Raw genomic sequence first — 19,919 nt, 5'->3', positions numbered from 1 at the left:
AAATGCCTGGAAATATTCCAGATGCTGCATGGGGCATCGTTCTTCTGCCTAAAATACACAAACAAAGTGTGGAGAAAAAGTTTTGGAGTCTGGAAAAAGTGCGTCATAAGAACTGAGGTATATTTTATGAGGAATCACAGTATCGCAAGTCGTCGTACTACCGCATGCCCAATTGATCCGGGTGAGCAACATCCACCCAAACGGCGACATACGAGTTGGGCGATAGTGATCACTCTTATTACTGTCAAGGTTCTTCTTTCGCATAGTTCTTTCGCCAGAGTCATCGCCATGCCAGCAATACCCCCCTCCCAACTAATTTCCCTACAATCTAACCCGCAGAACATAAGGAACATATGTATCCTCGCACACGTTGACCACGGCAAGACTTCATTGACCGACTCCCTCATCGCTACCAATGGCATCATATCGCCCAAGATGGCGGGAAAAGTCCGCTACCTCGACTCGAGGCCGGACGAGCAAATTCGCGGCATCACAATGGAGAGTAGCGCAATCAGTTTATACTTCAGTATGATGCGCCGGGCACAGGAAGATGCTTCGCCAAAGAAGGAGGAATACCTGATAAACCTGATTGACAGCCCTGGCCATATCGACTTCTCCTCCGAAGTGTCCACGGCCTCGAGACTGTGCGACGCGGCGGTTGTGCTCGTGGATGCCGTGGAGGGTGTATGTTCGCAGACGGTGACGGTACTACGGCAGGTATGGATCGAGAAACTCAGGCCACTGCTCGTCATAAACAAGATTGATAGACTGGTTACGGAGTTAAAGATGAGTCCAGCGGAAGCCTATTCGCACCTCGAGAGGGTTCTTGAAGGCGTAAATGCTGTTATCGGCGGCTTTTTCGCAGGCGAGAGAATGGAAGAGGACCTGTTGTGGAGGGAGAAACTGGACCAGAAACGTGCTGCGAAAGAGCAACAGAAACAAGATGCGTTGAGCGAGACCGCGACCGAATCCGACCTAGATCAACAATTCGAAGAACGGGACGATGAAGATTTATATTTTGCCCCGGAGAAGAACAATGTCATTTTTGCGAGCGCTATCGATGGCTGGGCATTTACAGTACGGCAGTTCGCTAGCATCTACGAGAAGAAGTTGGGCATCAAGAGATCAATCCTTGAGAAGGTATTATGGGGCGACTTTTACCTCGACCCCAAGACGAAGAAGGTACTTGGTCAGAAACACTTGAAGGGAAGAAATCTTAAACCCATTTTTGTTCAACTCGTGCTTGATCCAATTTGGCAAGTCTATAATGCGACAGTGGGCGTCAACGGTGAGCGCGGAGACCCTGCACTACTCGAGAAAATCACCAAGTCATTATCGATTAAACTACCACCACATATCGCAAAGTCCAGGGATCCCAAGACCATATTGCAGGCTGTATTTGCGTCATGGCTGCCACTGTCGACGGCCCTGCTTGTCTCTGTCATAGAATACTTGCCCAGCCCACCCAGCGCCCAGGCCACAAGAATGCCCGAATTGATCGAAGACTTGGTTAGTACGAGGTATATTGACGACAAGGTGAAAGAGTCGATGATTGGATTCAGCACTGAGGCGACGGCACCGGTGGTGGCGTATGTTAGCAAAATGGTAGCCATCCCAGAAAGCGAATTACCATCGAAGAGGAGAAAACTTGGCGCAGCGCTGACGGCAGACGAAGCAAGAGAGCTTGCTAGACGCAAGCGTGCTGAAATCGCAAAAGCACAGGCCGAAGCCGAAGGTAACAGCAGTGTGGACGGGGTTACCAATGGTTTGAGCAATGCCGGAATAGGTGAAGAGGATGAAGACGAATTGACACCGGAGCAACCAGAGGACCCCGAGCATCTGATTGGGTTCGCTCGATTGTTCTCAGGCTCATTGTCAGTTGGTGATGAGGTTTATGTCTTACCGCCAAAATTCAACCCTGCATTCCCTCATGCTTCGCCGGAGCCGAAGAAGGTCCCTATCACGGCTTTGTACCTGCTCATGGGTCGGTCGTTGGAGCCGTTGGAGACAGTCCCCGCCGGCGTCGTCTTTGGCATTGAAGGACTGGAAGGGCACATCCTCAAAACTGGGACGCTATGTTCGCAGCTCGAAGGTGGTGTTAACCTCGCGGGCGTTTCGACTTTGAGCCAGCCCATTGTTCGCGTCGCCCTCGAGCCGACGAATCCAATGGATCTTAACAAGATGATACGTGGTTTAAGACTGTTGGAGAAGAGCGACCCTTGCGCTGTTTACGAACAGATGGAGAGTGGCGAGCATGTCATTCTCACCGCTGGTGAACTGCATTTGGAGCGGTGTTTGAAAGATCTGCGGGAGCGATTCGCGAGATGCGATATCCAGCCCGGCGAGCCTATTGTGCCGTATCGCGAGACAATCGTGAAAGCGGAAGAGATGGAACCGCCTAAGACCAAAAACCCGAGAGGGACAGCACTGGCTGTGACAGCTTCGAAGACAGTGACCGTGAGGTTGAGAGTGCGACCGCTACCCCGGAGTGTTACTGAATTTTTGATCAAGCACGGACCATCACTTCGACGACTGTATGCCGAGAAGCAGGCCCAAGAAGATGGCGTCGAAGCGGAGAAAGACGAAGTTGCAGATCTAGGGAATGAGACAGGCAACGAGCGGAGTATTCTGTCGCTTCAAGAGTTCCGGACACAGTTACAGGCTGTATTTGACGAAGTAAAGGAGGAAAAGGAAGTTTGGGCGAAAGTCATTCCGCGGATATGTGCGTTTGGACCTCGGAGAGTAGGGCCAAACTTACTCATCGATGCTACTGGAACAAATACGTGCAAACGATTCTTGCTAGAGCTAGGTGAATTGAAGGAAAGCGGTGGTAACGGAACGAGGAACGGACATGGTGAAGGGAGCGTCGATACAACGAGTTCAACGCACGACTTCTCGGACACGATTGCATATGCATTCCAACTTGCGACGGCCCAAGGTCCACTATGTCGAGAACCCACTCAAGGCGTTGCTGTTTTCTTGGAAGAAGTAGTCTATCAACCCGTTGACGACACCGATGCGAGCACTGAGTCTGGGAGATTGACCGGAGAGCTCATCACCAGTGTGCGGGAGAGTATCCGATCTGGATTTCTTGACTGGTCGCCCCGAATATTGCTTGCCATGTACTCTTGCACCATCCAAGCGACTCCCGACGTATTGGGCAAAGTGTACAGTGTCCTCACGCGGCGGAGAGGATCCATTCTTAGCGAGTCGTTATTGGAAGGGACGCCATACTTTACGATCGAGGCGACACTACCTGTCGCGGAAAGTTTTGGCTTCAGTGAAGAGATAAGAAAACGGACTTCAGGTCTGGCACAGCCCATGCTTCAGTTCATTGGATTTGAGATGATCGATGATGTTGACCCATTCTGGGTGCCGAGAAGCGAGGAGGAATTGGAGGACTTGGGTGTCCATGGTGAGAGAGAAAACGTGGCGAAGAAGTACGTGGATGGTGTGCGACGACGAAAAGGTCTGCTCGTAAGAGCGGCACGAGGTGGCCGAGACGCAGAGAAGCAAAAGACTTTGAAGTCAAATTAGAAGATGCTGCTGTGACGAGGTAGCTCTATGATGACGATGTGATGGCTCAAATGAGAATTGGATGAAATGAAGCCACGCAACAAATGTCCCATATCCATTGTCCTTCCTCCAAGCCTCCCAGGTTTCATGCCCTCGTTCCCTCTTTGTTTTCAGAAGTGACACATCTGGCGCGCGTTGCATAGCAGAACGTAGCGCCTGCTCCATGTCTGTGGAGTACACGTAGTACTTCTTGCATTTCCAGTAGCTGTGAGTCCAGTGGCACGGAATGTTTGGAGATTGCCCTCTGAAAGCATCCTATCCACCACACACACCCGTTTGGATCATGGCAATAGCTCAGTGGTACACACTTGATCGCAGACCCTTTTCCCACCAAACGCTTCGTTTGACCCGGTTGCGTGACTCGGTTTAGTGATTGCTGATAACTGTAACGATGTGACATGTCGTGCTCAACAGCTTGGATGATTCCCACGTCGTACTCCGTACGTCTTGAGCACGATATGGCGCCTGATCCAGAAAGATCGGTAAAGTTGTGCTCGCCGTAATAGTAAAAAATGGATGATCCTCAACCTTCATCCTTCCGCATCGTCAAACGACAATTTGATCTTCTTGCCCTTCTTCTTGGGCTGATCCTTCTTTGGCGTCTTCACTTCCCGGCCATCCTTGTCTTCCGACTTTGGCTTCTGTGCGTTTTTCGTCTTCGACTGACCATCTTCTGCATTCCCGTCTCCTTGGTCATCAACCTCGTCGCTCGTCACTACTTTCCCGACTTTCCTCTTTTTAGCATTCGCGGATGACCCGATCTCCGTGACTTTCTGTCTCTCGCTTTGCTGCTGCTGCTGCTCTCCTCCTTTACTGTCACGTTCGGCCTTCTCGGTGCTCGACCCATCCTCGAGGACGGTTTGACTGCCTTGCCTTTGTCGCCTCTCAAATTCGGCCTTCTCTACCGTCTCGCCTGATTCGTCCACGATGAGTGGTTCGTCTTCATCCCCATCGCCGGTTTTCAGACGGTCCTTTTTGGGTCTGGCGATCTGGACATTTGACCTCCCGTCTAGACCGCCGTATTCCCCTTTCAACTTACGGAGGAAGGATGGTTCTTGTTTGTTGTATTGTAAGTTTTTGGCGTTGAATGCCATTTTTACTTGATGTGCTCCGTACCGGTGTTTATATATCGGAACACAATATCTTATTGCGAGTGCTGAGGGGCCAGTTGTATCTTGCGGGAATCGTAACTGAAGTACGGTTAAGTTAATGTCAATGACAACCGAGCCTGGATAGACTCCGTGCAATGCTTGAGGTATAGTAGTGACCATTCCACAATGTGCTTTTGCGCAAGACTTTCGGCGTGGATTCGACATGGCTAAACCTCGGAATCTGATAAGATAAGATGGCCATCCGCGACTATTGGATTTTGCCTCCCCTGAGACTTGACAGGCCCCCGAACGTCAAGAGAGGCCTGTGTCTCTTAAGGCATCTGTCACCACCGTGGCTTTCACAATGACCATCGCAGTCCAAACGACGGTCGCATAGATGTTGTGGCCTCCTGCGCCCGCGCAGTGTGCGCGAGGCTATATCAGAACCTCTCAGAAGTTCAGACTACGACAACCGTATGCAACTCGAGCGGCCGCCATCCTTCGACGATACTATGCGAGTGATGCTGTCCATCGCAGCCCCTCTTCTCCTCTCGACCAGAACAACACCCTCGCACGTCCGTCGCGTTCCAGATACAATGACATCGGGGTACAGCAATTAAGCGACTATGTACATCCGCAAATCTTCCCCGCAGGCGCCACGCGACCACGGGCAGATCTCGTCGAGTTGTCCAAGGACCATTTGCGACGGCATGAGTTGCTTGGGAAAAACCAGGACAATGCACCGTCTATCGGCTTGGATACTCCGCCTATCTTCGGAACCACGCTGGACGAGCATTTCACCAAGTTGGGTATGGATGCTTCGGAACCATATCTGTCCTATGGCAAAGCATTCGTCAGGGCAAACACTCCTGAAAGACCGCGAAAATGGGTTATCAGAAGTGGTTGGACAAAGTACAACTCGGACATGACGACTGAAGAGGTGGATGCCCCGGACGAGATGATGTTGTCATTCGATGTCGAAACGATGTGGAAAGAAACACCATTCGCAGTCATGGCAACCGCTGCGAGTCCCACTGCCTGGTATGCGTGGATATCGCCCTATCTTCTTGGAGAATCAGACAACCCAAGGCAACTTATACCTTTGGGCGATCCATCGAAGCCACGAATTGTGGTGGGGCACAATATTGGCTATGATCGCGCAAGAGTCAAGGAAGAGTACGATCTGAAGCAGTCGAAGAATTTCTTCATTGATACCATGTCATTGCATGTCGCAGTGAACGGCATGTGTTCGAGACAAAGACCGACATGGATGAAACACAAGAAGAATAGGGATCTCAGGGACAAGATGGCCGGTGACCACAACTCTCTCGAACTGCAAAGAATGCTGGAGAACAAGACGTTGAGCGAGGAAGAGGAGGAATTGTGGGTTGGGAGAAGTTCCATCAATTCTCTGAGAGACGTCGCAAAATTCCACTGCGGCGTGACTATCGACAAGAGCCAACGAGACTTCTTTGGTGAGCTCGATCGAGAAGGTATTCGCGAAAGGATCGACGAGTTACTTGACTATTGCGCTGCAGACGTGGCCATAACCCACAAAGTCTTTCAGAAAGTCTTTCCAAATTTCCTAGAGACGTGCCCTCATCCAGTCAGCTTTGGTGCCCTGAGACATCTCTCGTCTGTCATCCTGCCGGTTGACGAGTCATGGGATCGCTATCTGGAAAGAGCCGAGGGCACATATCAGCAAAGGCTGAAAGATGTCGAGGACAGGCTCATTCAGTTGTCGGAGGCAGCACTAGCAGTCAAAGACCAGCCAGAAGTGTACACGACTGACCCTTGGCTTAACCAGCTGGACTGGTCAGGACAGGAGATCAAGTACAAAAAGACAAAGAAGAAGGGCGAGGCGCCAGTCCCTGTTGCCCGTCAGAAGAAGCCAGGTGCGCCTAATTGGTACAGAGACCTGTTCACCTCTAATACCTCTCCTCTCAATTTGACGGTCCGAACAAGAATCGCTCCGATACTGCTCAAGCTCTCCTGGGATGGATATCCTCTCATCTGGTCTGATAAACACGGCTGGACGTTTCGTGTGCCAGAAAAGGATGTTCTCAAATATGAGCTTAGCAATGTCGTGTCCTGCGACATGTCTGAGGAGACGAACCAAACACTAAAGTCTGACATGAAGAATGTCTACTTCAAACTACCACACAAAGATGGACCTACAGCTCGGTGTGTCACGCCTTTGGCGAAAGGATACCAGCAGTATTTTGAAGCAGGGACACTGTCTTCCCAATTCGCACTGGCGAAAGAAGCTCTGGAAATGAACGCATCGTGCTCATACTGGATCTCGGCCAGGGACAGGATCACCTCCCAGATGGTCGTTAGAGAGGCAGATCGAGATCCTTCTCTTGGCGGCAAAACAAATCAAGGCTTCATCCTTCCCCAAATCATACCGATGGGGACGATCACGCGTCGTGCTGTGGAAAACACCTGGCTCACGGCTTCAAATGCCAAAGCCAACCGTGTGGGCTCTGAGCTGAAGGCGATGATCAAAGCACCACCAGGATATTGCTTCGTTGGTGCAGATGTTGATAGTCAGGAGCTTTGGATTGCCTCACTTGTCGGCGATGCTCAATTTCAATTACACGGTGGCAATGCGATAGGCTTCATGACTCTTGAGGGAACCAAGGCTGCAGGCACCGATCTGCACTCGAAGACAGCAAAAATTCTAGGGATTTCCCGAAACGATGCCAAGGTCTTTAACTATGGCCGCATCTACGGTGCCGGCCTCAAATTCGCAGCACAGTTACTGCGTCAATTCAACCCTCTCCTCTCCGAAAAAGAAACCAACGAGATTGCCTCACGACTGTACAAGGAGACGAAAGGAACACGAACTCGACGGAAGGCGTTTGGGAACGGCTCCTTTTGGCGAGGCGGTACCGAGTCCTTCGTCTTCAACCGCCTCGAAGAGTTTGCCGAACAAGAACGTCCTCGCACTCCAATCCTTGGTGCTGGTATCACCGAAGCGCTCATGCGCCGCTTCATCAACCAGGGCTCCTTCATGACTTCCCGGATCAATTGGGCGATCCAATCCTCTGGCGTCGATTATTTACACCTCCTGATTATAAGTATGGACTATCTCATACGGCGCTTCAACCTTGACGCTCGTCTCGCAATCACAGTACACGACGAGATTCGGTATCTCGTCAAGCATGAAGACAGATATAGAGCCGCCCTGGCCCTCCAGATCAGCAATCTCTGGACAAGAGCCATGTTCAGCCAACAGATGGGCATAGAGGACCTGCCTCAGTCGTGTGCTTTCTTTTCAGCAGTAGACATCGACCACGTGCTCCGCAAGGAAGTCGACATGGACTGTGTCACACCCAGCCATCCCGAGAAGATCCCCCACGGGGAGAGTCTCGATATCAACCAGCTCCTGGCGAAGGGAAGTGAAGCGTTCCTTGATCCCGCCGTAAAACCCAAGACTGGACCCATCGACCTAGACAAGTATAGGTATACGCCTCGAGCGAGCGTCATGTCGACGCTCAACGGCACCGACGGTGTCGATATAGCCTATATCCGCGCGCAAATCACGAGTGATGACAAAGAATTGAAGACTATTGTCAAAGACGCTGAGAAGGCCGAGGCAGATTCGACGAGCTCGGCTAATCAAAGTGGACACGACGAGGTAAAACGCACCGGTAGTGGTACGGCCAGTGCGGTGCCAAAGACTCCAGCAAAAGCACCTCGTGGCCGTCGTCCAAAACCAAAAGTCCCTATCCCGCCTCACGCGCAGCCTCAGAGGGCGATGCTGATGGAGGTCGAGGACCGGTGGAATCTGGGGTATACTAAGGCTTTTGGCAATTCTGGAACTGGGACAACCAAGGCACCTTGGCTTGCTGACAAGAAGTCGAGTCCGTGGACGTACAAGTCTTCGCAGGACGGTTGGGAGGTCTGAGTTTACTTTTCGACTTGCCGGATGAATCTCTCTATCTCGCCGCAACTTGATTAGATTTTCAACGACATGTCTCGACTCTTGTCACCGATGATCATTCAGTGACTCACGTCGCTGCTGACTCAAGTTGTACAGTGGCATGCTTGGATCATGTCACATCATCTTGTTGGCGTTTGATGTACCAACTCGACACCCCGTGGGCTCGAAAACTGGAATGGGATTGAAGTGGAAACGGAAACGGAAACGGAAACGGACATCCTGCCAGCTCTCCCCGGACTGCCGTAAGGTATGTACGGGTTTATGTATCCGCATTGAGGTGTACTTGGTGTACTCATACTTGTGTACAAGTTTATGACCAAGTTGTATCATGTGTTGTCATGATGGATGTTGTATTTGTAGTATCTACGTAGTTTTTATTTTGTACACTGCCAATAAGACTCGAGAGGTGGCGACGCCTATAAATGAATTGTGTTCTTTGCCTCGGACGTTGCACGAGTAAATTGATCGACTTGAATCGATTAGTCTTTCGCGCCGTCTTCATGTCAAGTAATGTGTTGGTATTCATACAGGCGCATCAATGTGTGTGTAGATATCCAAAGGGTGAGCCTGGATGGGTCTGGGAGGGTTTATTAACTAACTAGTGTCGGGGCAATGTAACTCGGAAAATTATATTCGTTCGGTCCTGTGATGAAGCATACACACACACACACACACACACACACACACCTCTTCTTCTTCCACTTGCCCACCAGGGAACGGAAAACAACAAAGCCTCAATTGAGCACAGGCACGACATGGTCATATGTACATGTACCTTGTGTACGGTACACTTCTCGATATTCTCACCCTCCTTTCTGACACCTCTTCTTCTTGGACCGCACGTGGATCACGATCACATTCACCATTGACCATCATCATAACCAACACTGCTACCACTACGCGTACGCCGCCCATCCACAGAACAACGCGGCAAGATTTCTTTCATCCGTCGCTTGTCGAATCAGCTCGTTCACCGTGGCTTCCACGCTCAGCGCTTTGCCCAATTTCTTCGCGACGATCGTCAGGGCACGGTCGGCCTCGCTGGGTTCATTTGCCTCTCGACGGCTCGCCAAGTCATGCTGCGGCAACATTGCACCACCGACCTCCGCGGGGGGAACAGAGGCACCGGCCGCAGCAGCCTCGGCTTGCTCGTTGTTTTCCTGCATCCTTTGTAGTCGCAAGGGCGAGATGGACCACGTATGCAGCGGGTCGTACCGGAGCACGTCCAAGATGGTCATGATGGATTCCTGGTCTACCCGCAACGCCCCGAGCGTGAAATTGCAGCATCGCCGGAACACGCCCTCGACGCCGGTCATGCCCATCCCGTCGACCAGGTCCCGCGTCAAACGGAAGGGGACGACTTCTGGAATCGGCAAAACCCGACCGGCCTCGAACGCGACGCCCAAGTCGATGTGGACCACTTCCCCCGAGTTCTCGTCGAGGAGGATGTTGTGTCCGTGCCGATCACCGAGTCCCAGAACGTAGCCGAGGATGCTGACCGCAGCCATGGAGCGGCTGTAGTTCAATCTCTTGTAGAACCAATCGTCGGGGTCTGGGAATTTCTCCAGGAAGAAAAACCGCATGACCGGGTGAAAGTTGGCTGTGACATTTCGGTAAGCACGAACACGCTGCTCCAAACTCTTCGTCTGGGCTTCTGCAATTTCTTTCCTACACTTGCTGGGTTTGTAGTCCTTTGGGAAGTATTTCCCGTGAGCTGGTAGGAGGTAGTCATGCAGTGGGATAGTGTCTTTGACAAACTCAATGATTCCCGAATTCGTGGTCAGCGGAATGACTTTGTATGTTCGAATGTCCAGGTTCCGCTGTCGCGTCGCACGATGGTCTTTCAAGAGATCCGAAACCTGCTGGAAGACTTGTTCCATGATGGCGTCTTGACGCAAATCGTCGTTGCCGCTTTTGAGAAGCATCTTGTACCGCTGGCCATCGGACGCGATCATGGTGACGATCTTGGGACTCGACAATCCACCAGCGATAGAAATCATTGGTTCGAACTTCACAAATGTAGGCACTTGCGAATAGTCGTGGTCGGGCCGGAGAGGTATGTTCAACGTGGGTGGAGCGATCCTCGTGTGAGCCTCGGATAAGACGTTCTCAAGCTTCTGGCCCGATGGCAGCTTCCGTAGTGCGATTTTCGAGCCTGGTCGCTTTTCCTTCTCTGAAAGGCTTTCCGAAGCAACTCGGTGGTATTGTATGCAAGAGTTATGCAGTGCCACCCAGACTGCAGCAGAGGTGCTCTTCTTGTTGACCATTTCAGACAATTTGATGGCGGCTTGGTTGCGAGAGACCGCAACCTCGTCTTGTTTCGGTGCTTTGCTCTTGCTCGCAGCAAACAGCTGATACAGGCTGTGGTAAGGGTGGTCAGAGCAGATTCGAAACATCAGCTCCATGAGGTTCTTCTGGAAATCGTCCTTGACATCAAGCAAGCGCGACGAAAGCTGGTTGACCAGGGGAGCGAATCTAATAGTTGGGACGCCGGACAAATGCTTCCCGACCGCCTTATTCGCTTCTCGACTTTCCGCTTGATTGAGCCAAAGGGCCAGTAGCCGAAGAGTATCATTAGGGTAGTCGTCAGACGCTTTCATCGAAAGGAGGTAGTTTTCCAAGCAATTCAGAATGAGTTCTTCTCGATTACTCCGAACACGTTTCCATTCCTCGTCGTCAATCTTGAACCATGTTCGCGCTCGGTCCAGGTGTATCTTCAGTTGTTTCTTCTGTCGCTCGTCACGGCTGCTCATGTACATTTGTTCGAGTTCTCGGACCTCTTGGTCTTTGCGAACTCTGATTTTGCTGATTCTGGTAAAGTCGTCCAAGTTGTCAGGGTCTTGGAGCTGCATGTCACAGAAGCTAGCGAAGTTATGGTAAACCCTGCCGGCCTCTGACCCGTTCTCATGGCCGCGTATCTCCTCAAACGAAGGGATGAGGTATCGGGAGATGATTTCATCTGGCTTCTCGAGGCGAGCTTCGGCGATCTTATGACCAAGTTCTGTGAGGATGGCCGCTTTAGTGACTGGAATGGCCTGCTTGGCAGTGTCATCCCGCTCTTTCAACTTCTGCAAGATGCCAATTGAAATGGCAGTCTCGTCTTGAGACCACAACGTCCTTGCTAGGTCGTATTGGACAGCGACATCTACCTCCAAGCCAGTTTGAATGGCCAATTGGTTCAATTCTGATAGGTACAAAGTTCGATTCAGGCAGAACTGTGGCACGTCAAACTTGGATGCTAGCTCAAGTGAGCGTCTGGCTGCCCGGACCTCGTTCCGGAGGGCTTGGTTTGGACTCATGGAGAATGTCGATTGCAGGTTGACGTTCCGCCGCATGGCAGCAAACGCTGCTTCTCTTCCATCAAGTATTGGAGCCAGGCGTTCGAATCTGCCAATTGAATTAGTTACCACGGTGTTAGATCGACAAGAGGATTACTCACTCGACGAGTTTGACCCGCTCATCCCTTGACTCAATTCTCGCCCACACAAGATCCAATTCTTCCGGTCTTCTTGCCATCATAATCTGCTTAATCTCCCCACGCATGGCCAATTGTGTCAAGATCTCACTCGTCTGAGCCTTGTCGGAGACGCCGGCTTTCACATGGTCAATAAGTGAAACTAGGGATTGATCTAACTTGGTCATCAAATCCCGTTTCTTGGATGTGTGATAAAGGTCTCGAAGCCAGGCAGTCATGTCTTTTGAGTATGTCATAGACCGATCAACGGGCTGAATATCCCAGTCGTCACTGGGCAGCCGTCCTGGTCTAGACACGGTGCTGGGATCGCCATCGTCGTAGTATTGTCTCACAGCTTCAGATATGCCTTGCATATTTGCAGCGCTCAGTGAGGATGCCGTCACTTGCGCAATAGCCGCAAATGACTGCCCTTGGTCGTCCATTCTCAGTCTTGAGTCAAGCATTGCACTGTGGAAAGAGAGTGAAGTTTGGCTTGCGCCTTCATGACTCATTTTGCTAACGACTTCGGTAAGATCGAATTCTTGCTTTTTGCCATAAAAGAAGTCGGGGTCATCAACGTTCTTATAGATGTTCGCAATCACCTCCGCAGGAACTGGCTTAATACTGACAAAAGACCTCCGGGACGAACGTTCTGATTGCAGCCTAGCATACGAGTGTTGTAGTTCTAACAGCAGGAGTGCTTCGTGCCACATCTGGCAGTCGGCTGCGGCAATGACAGCATCACTCAAGTCAACATCGAGCCAGGAATTGCGCGCGCCAATATTGGCCTCATTCGGATATCGGCATCTCTGCAGGTATAGGAGGATTTGCAAAGCCAATCGACGTTCTTTCTCCAGTGATTGCGACCCCGGTAGAAAAATATTTGTGAATTCTTGTGATAATTTGTCCTTGAACGGCTGCTGCCCATTGATTTCTCGAAGAAGGATCAGGTGAACTGCGAACGGGAGTAGAATGTCCGCAGAAGCTGATAATGCAAGAGCAAAGGGCTTTAGAAAGCTCAAAACTGGATCGTGTACAGCAGCATCACTGATCTCAGCCAAGATGTCACTAGCCCAGCTCCCATTGGGACGATTGGAGGAGGACAGTGCTTCCGCAGTCAGGATACTCGTCTGTGAGAGAACAATTGCAGGGCACGGGAAATGCTCAAATTTGAGCTGACGAATCAGGCTCCTATCGACTGTTGGTTGCAGCACGGCTTCCTGATCTCTATCAGACAGTCCACTGAATATCAGTTGCAGAGTTTTCTCGGCATAAGATGAGGCAGTAAAGTCAGATCGCCATATGAGATCTAGGAGGAACTGCGTAATACTGGTATAAGAATTTATGGCGTCCCGGTCTGGCTCAATTTGAGTTAAGTCAGAAGGATAATTAATCGACCTTTCACTTCTAGCGTTGAAGCGTAGGCCGCGCATGATATGCCCTCGGCCAATGATTTCAGCAGCCCATATACGGAACGGCTGATTCAAGCTGATCCTTTTGACGATTGTGTTTAGGATGGGCGCAAACTGTGCTGCGTGGAGGTCATCTTCAAGGATATCATCCGAACGACTGACTGCAGGCGCAAAATGTTGACACAGAATTCCGATAGCGATGTCGAAGTGAAGGTCTGTAAGTAAAGGTTTTTCCGAGCTTCTATCAGCAAGAAGGACCAGTAACAGATTTCCCTCGCTGGAACTTTTTGAGCTGTTCCCTGATGATGCTATGGCCTTTGCATGTAGTACAAGGGATTGAAAAGTCGACCTTGCCTTATCGGTCACCTCTTCGAGATCCATGGAGTCCAAATAATCACCCAGAAAGCTTCGGAAAGCCTGTGCCTTATTCATTGTTGATACGAAATGGATTTCCTGTGTTGTGCTGCCTTGAGAAGATCCGATGAATCCGATAAGTGAGGTGAAGATTGCTACCCCTAAGCCTGCGATGAAGGATAGATTCTTGTTGAGGTAGGCCTTGCCAGCTTTTAACAGATAGTTATAGATCGCCATGGTGTCCTCAGCACACTCAAATATCGTGAGGTAAGGTCGCAAGTTGTGCAAAATCATCTCCAACGGGTATCCTTCCAGTGCAGCGGGGCCTGCAAGGCTGACTGCAATTCGGATCTTCCGAATTATGCTACAAATATGCAACGAGCCTAATGCTGAGTTCGTCCTTTCGAGAAGCTGCCTATAGACGTGAATCAAAAGGGCAGAGGTCCAGACGTCATCAGGTTGAATATCTAGGCGTTGATAGAGATAATTGAGTTCGTCCAGAAGACATCTTGCTCTGAAAGAAGGCTGCTGAGAGAGTGGAAGCTGCGTGTTTGAGTCTGAGATCGAGGACATTTCTTGCCATGCATGAAGAGCAGATACCTGGTTATTCTTTTCGAAAGATCTGTCAATTGCGCGGTCGTCCTGCAGCGATATGATCAGACGAGCGACGATGTCGGGAAGACTGGAACGTAATAGCTTCAGATAGAATTCAGATCCGAGTTGTTTCCGTATCAGTTTCTCTGAACCATCGTAGAGGCGCTCTTGCTTGGGGATGCTGGTTTCAGATGCAAGGGTGTAGGCTTCTGCATAAGAAAAGTTGGTCGACAGAAGGGACTTCCAGTCTTGTCCGACTAGAACCGCTAGCTCTTCCGCATGGATTGAGCCTCTCAGTGCGATCTGACCGACGAGCTCTGCGATATTGTCCAAGGCCAGTTCCTTGGAAGAGTTGTAGCTGAATGCTTGATAAGGAATTTGTGCTAGAGAACCTCTGCTCAGCCAAGTGTAAAATATCTGTGGCGCAAAAAGCTTGAACAATACCTGGGGCGTTTTCAGGCCCAGGGTTGTACACATTGCTGCGATGCAAGCTGTGGCCATAGGCATTGTTGACGGTACATTGGCGACTGTTTCAAAAGTATGATAAGTGGCCTGTCGCAGGACAGTATGCCAGCGAGCACCAAGTTGTGCTACAACATGGAGACGAACCGCAATGCCTTCCTTGTTGTCTGGGTCTGAGGGCAGGTTTTCGACAATGTCATCGAAAATGGCCTCATGTTGGCTCAAAACATACTTTTCAAATATAGAGATCAATTTCTTGGCCAAACCATATTTTGTCGTCGAATTACTGACTCTTAAAATCTGGAGCAAACTGGTTTTGGGAGAAGGGAGCTCTTCTTCGTTGAAGGACGTGTTTTGTCTCATAAGCAAGTCGAGTAAGTTTGTGATGTGTAGAAGCACTTTGCGACTAGCAATCTGCTTGCCAAGAGCCGTGCTCAGAAACCAATCGTAGATATCCAGTGCAGTTTCTTGGAGATCATCAGCTTCTTCCTGAGCAGCCCATAATCTTGAGAGAGCTTGCATCGTGGTCAGACAGAAACTTAAAGCGACTTCACACCTTTCGAATCGGTAGTCTTGCAGATACTTCTTCCCGAGATCACTGAGGAGGCGGTGAGCATCGGTACGAGTGACACCAGGGTCGAGTCTGAAAAAGTCTTGGACCGCTCCGCGGGCGGCGAGCAACGAATCTGAGTCCAAAGACAGAATCTGATCAACAACCTCAGAAGCTGCCTCAGGGTTGAGCGATCGACGTGACTCTATAACCTGCAAAGCAGTGGCAAGTTCCACCTTGTTTCTTGTCAGTAAAGATGGTGTGTCGCTGCAGAGTGGCAGATCAATCCTCATGGCATTTGAGGAGAGGGTGTGCTGGCTTCGCTGACTAGCTTGTGAATCCCACGAGTCTATATCCATGACTTGGAAATCGGACAGGTGCTGCGGGTCTGAGGTTGTCGTATTGTGGTCGGTAACCAAACTTGTGAGTCTTAATGCTAATTCTATCACCGGTTGATATGCCTCCAAAGCAGATTCATCATGGGTTTGGAAAATTTGATGGTATATCTGCAGAGCGGATTCGCAGAACCGTAGGGTGACTACTCTGCGCATGTCTTCACTCTGATCGCTGATAAACGCCTCAATTAGATCCCGGCTTTTGGCGTGAGCAGGGTTTTGTTGAGGATTATGAGCAAGGGGGACGGATCGGGCCCAAACACCACAGGCTGTGGTGGAAGCCACGCTCAAGATTGTTGCGATATCACTTGTGATGTTGGAACTTCGCTCAGATCGTATACTTTCCCATGAGTGCAAGATGTCGGACAGCCGACCATTCAGAAAGTCGACGACAGCCTTCGTGGTATGGGAGGCTGTAACAGAGTCAATCTGCAGGCTTCCAGATTTTGGAGGTTGAACACCGTTGGGCTCAGGTTGAGGAAGACAGAGAAGGTAATGAAGAAAACCAAGATCATCAGAGGGAATCAATGATGCTCGCCACAATGGATGTGAAGGTGACCAATCTTCTCGAGGCATGGGCCGATCATCGAAGCCACACATGGACGTGAGTAGCATATACAGAAGTGATGGTCGGCCATGAAACGCGATTTGCGAGTTGGAAAGGCGATCAAGAGTAGGAGGGAGCGTCCATCTTGTAGCCAGCCACTCCAGGGCTTTCAGGCAGAAGGCTTCAAAGGCTTTCCCATTCCCAAACAAACCAGATCCAAGAGCAGTTTTCAAAAATATCAAGGCGGTATCAGTGAACAGGCAAGGTCCATTGACAGATCCTCCGAAAACCGCATTCTGCAGAGAAGCTCCCGTCAGAGCTGATCCAAGGATCCGTGTCGACAAAATGACATTTAAAAGATGGCAGGCTGCTCGAGCCGCCGTCGGGACAGACAATGCTCCCTGAGCAGCCTCGTAGACCTGTAACCAGTTGATTGATAAAGCTGGCATGGAATGTTGAGAAAGCAATAATCGCGAGAAAACAAGGAATGCCCAGGTCTGTACGTTGCCATCTTCGTGAGTCAATGCCTGCATCAACTTGGAAAATCCGGCAGAGAGCTCGCTGTCGAGCGTGCGCGGTTGATCAAGTAGGAAGAGTAGAATCTGCAAGGCAATCAGCCTCTCCTGGCCCGTAGCGAGTGTCGCACTTTGCAAGGCTTCGTCAAAAGGATTTTGAGTTCTCTGCCTTTTCCGAGATGCGTCTTCGGAGTGAGGATCAGCTCGTGTCGATTTGCTTCGGAAGACTAGTCCCAAAATGAGACATGACACGACAGACAAAGTCATAAAGCATGACAGAGCTCGGGGCGAGTCCCTAATTGGCACAAAGTGTGCCAGTCGTAGTGGATGATCACAATCGACAACGTAAGGACTCATATCGTCGAAGTGTAGGATTTCTCTCTCATTGCGATGTTGGTATTCGGAGAGAATGGTTCGTAGGAGAGCTCGAAGCTGTTCAGCATCAATCTGAGGCCATGACTCCACTGCGGAGAGAAAGAAGTACCGACAGGTGAATAGAGTGATGAGCATTTGTTCCCGAAGTATGCTTGACTTGGTAGCCCAAAGTCTCCGTAGGATCGGAATGAGCTCAGCTAGAATTGTGTGCATCAAAGTGACATTCTCTGTTAATGTAACAAAAATGATGTTGTTCAACGTCTCAAATGCTGTCTCTTGTCCTCGAGTAGTTGAGTTCAAGAGACCAATAAGTACTTCGGCGATAGCTGCAGAACGTGTCAGAACTGGTGCATTCGTCACACATGTAAGACCTCTCAAAGCAGCAGTAAGGTCTTCAGCATGTGAAGCAATCTCCTTTCCGAGGCTCCTTGGGCCTTGTTGACTACGGCGTATGGATAACTGTTGGCCCGACCCGGAAGTCATGCTGGGCTCCCGGCTAAACACAAGATGACCATCTACTGGGCCATCCTCAAGACCTGAAGACAATGCCTCCAGTATGAAGTCAACATAGCCTTGCCATTTTTTAGGGCGCATGTGCTCTGGATGAGGAGGATATTCCAAAATGGAGCGGAAGGACTTGAGATAGTCAGTCTTCAGGGGCTTGCAGAGAGACCCATCTGATAAGGGCAAAGTATCGACGACGTGGTCTAGGACGGATAAAGCCGTCTTGAAAGAGATGTTTGGAGTCCCTGCTTCCACGACGAGTCTAAATGCGGCTGCAGCAACCTCCAGGCGAGATGCAGCATTGTTCTTGGTTGTTGGCTTGACAGCACGACTGAAAGCAGATTTTTCTCTGGAGATGATCGTGTAAAGCAATTCAAGGATCTTGTGGAACACATCATCTTCGAGAACATTGCTTGTGAGATAAGTTAGCTTCCTAACATTTCGCTGAAGTAAAAACTTACACTCGAGAATTGATATTGTCTTGTCCTAGTGCGCTCTTCAGGGCTACAGCTCAAGTCAGTAAAGAGACAGGGAGCTGCAAGGGATGACAGACCTTCAAGACCTTCGGCTCTGACACGTTGTGTGTCGGCCTCGAGCTTCCCTGGTAGTCGTGGTTAGTTGACAAGGCTGAGTGGTGGAAGTGCTGTTCAAAAGCGGGTGCATACCAATCGCCGCCGCGACAATCTTGACCACCGCCATCTCTCCAGCCCCGAACGATCAATAAACGGTCCACATCAAAGAACATTTTCGTTCAGAGGTAGATTGATGCCGGTGCGATAGTCAGACTGTCTGATCAATTAAGACAGGCAAACTTCGAGAACAAGAAGCGATGCTCGTTTTCTTACGCTTGGCAGCTGGACGCTGCTCAAGTCATCAACGTGGTGAATTCGCCGCGCGCAAATGGCTGCCACGTCGAGGGCGATTCCAAGGCACAAGGCTAACTGAAATTATCCATGTCGCCGCCGATGCGAGAGTTGTCGTCGTTTTGATTATTTCAGGAGGGAGATTGGAAGAGTCTTCGTCGATGCACATGTAACAAGAGAAACCGCGAACGTTCTCAAAAGCGGCGTCGGTCTGCGAACACTTCTAAGTTAGGCTGGCTTCGGCTGGCCAGCCTGACTGTGAGCTGCGGAATCATAGAAAACATCAGTACCATTCTACATTACAACTACCGTGGCCTCCATCACGGTAGAAGAGGCCATCGGATCTAGACCTGGCGCTGTCACTCAGTGAACTCGAAACCGATCTTGGTCATCTACTAAGCCCATAGCTCGCCCAGAATTGGAAGTTCTTCAAAAGCGTCCTCGCCGTGTAACGGTGACTTGGAAGACCAGAGAGGTAGGTCAGCGGCTTATCCTTTATTGTATTCATCACGCCCAAAACAGGCTTCCTTCGTCTACGCTAGTCACATTATTGCTGTAAGTCGACAGTAGGGAAGCGGGCATTGAGGATGTCTATCTAGCGGGGATGGCTCCATTCAGAGCGTTTTCATTTGGAAGTCATCCTTGGTCGCCATGGAGAACTTCGTTGGTGAAGTTATGACCGCGGTGCAAGCAGCGATTTGGTGAGAGGTACAACAATGCCTGCAGGGAGGTGAGCTTCGCACTGACATGCCAGGCCGATGCGGATCAGAGGGTCATATTTCGCTTTTGCAGTCAACGTTGTCGCCTTTGTCGCATTCCTCGCCATCTTCAACCTAGAAATGACGTGTGGTCCTGTACTGCCTTGAAATGTTAACAGGTATTATTTCCAGCCACAGGGACAGAGCCTGGATTGTCCGATGGGACGTCGTCGTCGTCTGAGCTGTGTCGCGGTAGGATTCTAGTCATCGAGGCGGCCACACGAGGGATTCCGGAGGATTCCGGAATGCTGCTCAAGTGAAACTGAGGTATCAATCCCATGAGATCAGGACGATCTTTAGCCCAACGTAAGTGTGTGAGGCTTCCCGCATTTTCCACCAACTTGAAGTAAAGAGTCTCAGGCACGTAGCACTGCTGAAGAGAAAACTGGTGAGGATCGATCGAAGGTGAATCGTGAGCCCGTAGCATGGCAATACAAGCGTCTGAAATGAGAGCGTAGAGCGATTCTTCAGCATCTTGTCGTCTGGTGCTTCTCCTATCAGTCGCAGAAACTCTGCTTTG

The 19,919-nt window shown here is 50.4% G+C and overlaps 4 protein-coding genes across 4 annotated transcripts; 2 read left to right on the top strand and 2 right to left on the bottom strand.

Annotated features, from left to right (window-relative positions):
* Positions 1-288: 288 nt before the first annotated feature.
* On the top strand, positions 289-3,537 carry PV08_02132 (uncharacterized protein; the record flags this gene model as incomplete). Its single annotated transcript, XM_016376492.1, has 1 exon — positions 289-3,537. The coding sequence occupies one exon, from the start codon at positions 289-291 to the stop codon at positions 3,535-3,537; it is 3,249 nt and encodes a 1,082-aa protein (XP_016241768.1).
* Positions 3,538-4,106: 569 nt separating this feature from the next.
* On the bottom strand, positions 4,107-4,670 carry PV08_02131 (uncharacterized protein; the record flags this gene model as incomplete). Its single annotated transcript, XM_016376491.1, has 1 exon — positions 4,107-4,670. The coding sequence occupies one exon, from the start codon at positions 4,668-4,670 to the stop codon at positions 4,107-4,109; it is 564 nt and encodes a 187-aa protein (XP_016241767.1).
* A 394-nt stretch (positions 4,671-5,064) lies between these two features.
* PV08_02130 (uncharacterized protein) lies at positions 5,065-8,580 on the top strand (the record flags this gene model as incomplete). Its single annotated transcript, XM_016376490.1, has 1 exon — positions 5,065-8,580. The coding sequence occupies one exon, from the start codon at positions 5,065-5,067 to the stop codon at positions 8,578-8,580; it is 3,516 nt and encodes a 1,171-aa protein (XP_016241766.1).
* A 932-nt stretch (positions 8,581-9,512) lies between these two features.
* PV08_02129 (uncharacterized protein) lies at positions 9,513-18,477 on the bottom strand (the record flags this gene model as incomplete). Its single annotated transcript, XM_016376489.1, has 5 exons — positions 9,513-12,003; positions 12,056-18,190; positions 18,240-18,282; positions 18,332-18,379; positions 18,444-18,477. The coding sequence occupies 5 exons, from the start codon at positions 18,475-18,477 to the stop codon at positions 9,513-9,515; spliced, it is 8,751 nt and encodes a 2,916-aa protein (XP_016241765.1).
* Positions 18,478-19,919: the final 1,442 nt, after the last annotated feature.

This window comes from Exophiala spinifera (genome assembly GCF_000836115.1).
Source record: "Exophiala spinifera strain CBS 89968 unplaced genomic scaffold supercont1.1, whole genome shotgun sequence".
Lineage (NCBI taxonomy): Eukaryota > Fungi > Ascomycota > Eurotiomycetes > Chaetothyriales > Herpotrichiellaceae > Exophiala > Exophiala spinifera.
The sequence above is the reverse complement of the archived record's forward strand: the minus strand, read 5'-3'. Positions and strand labels throughout refer to the sequence as shown.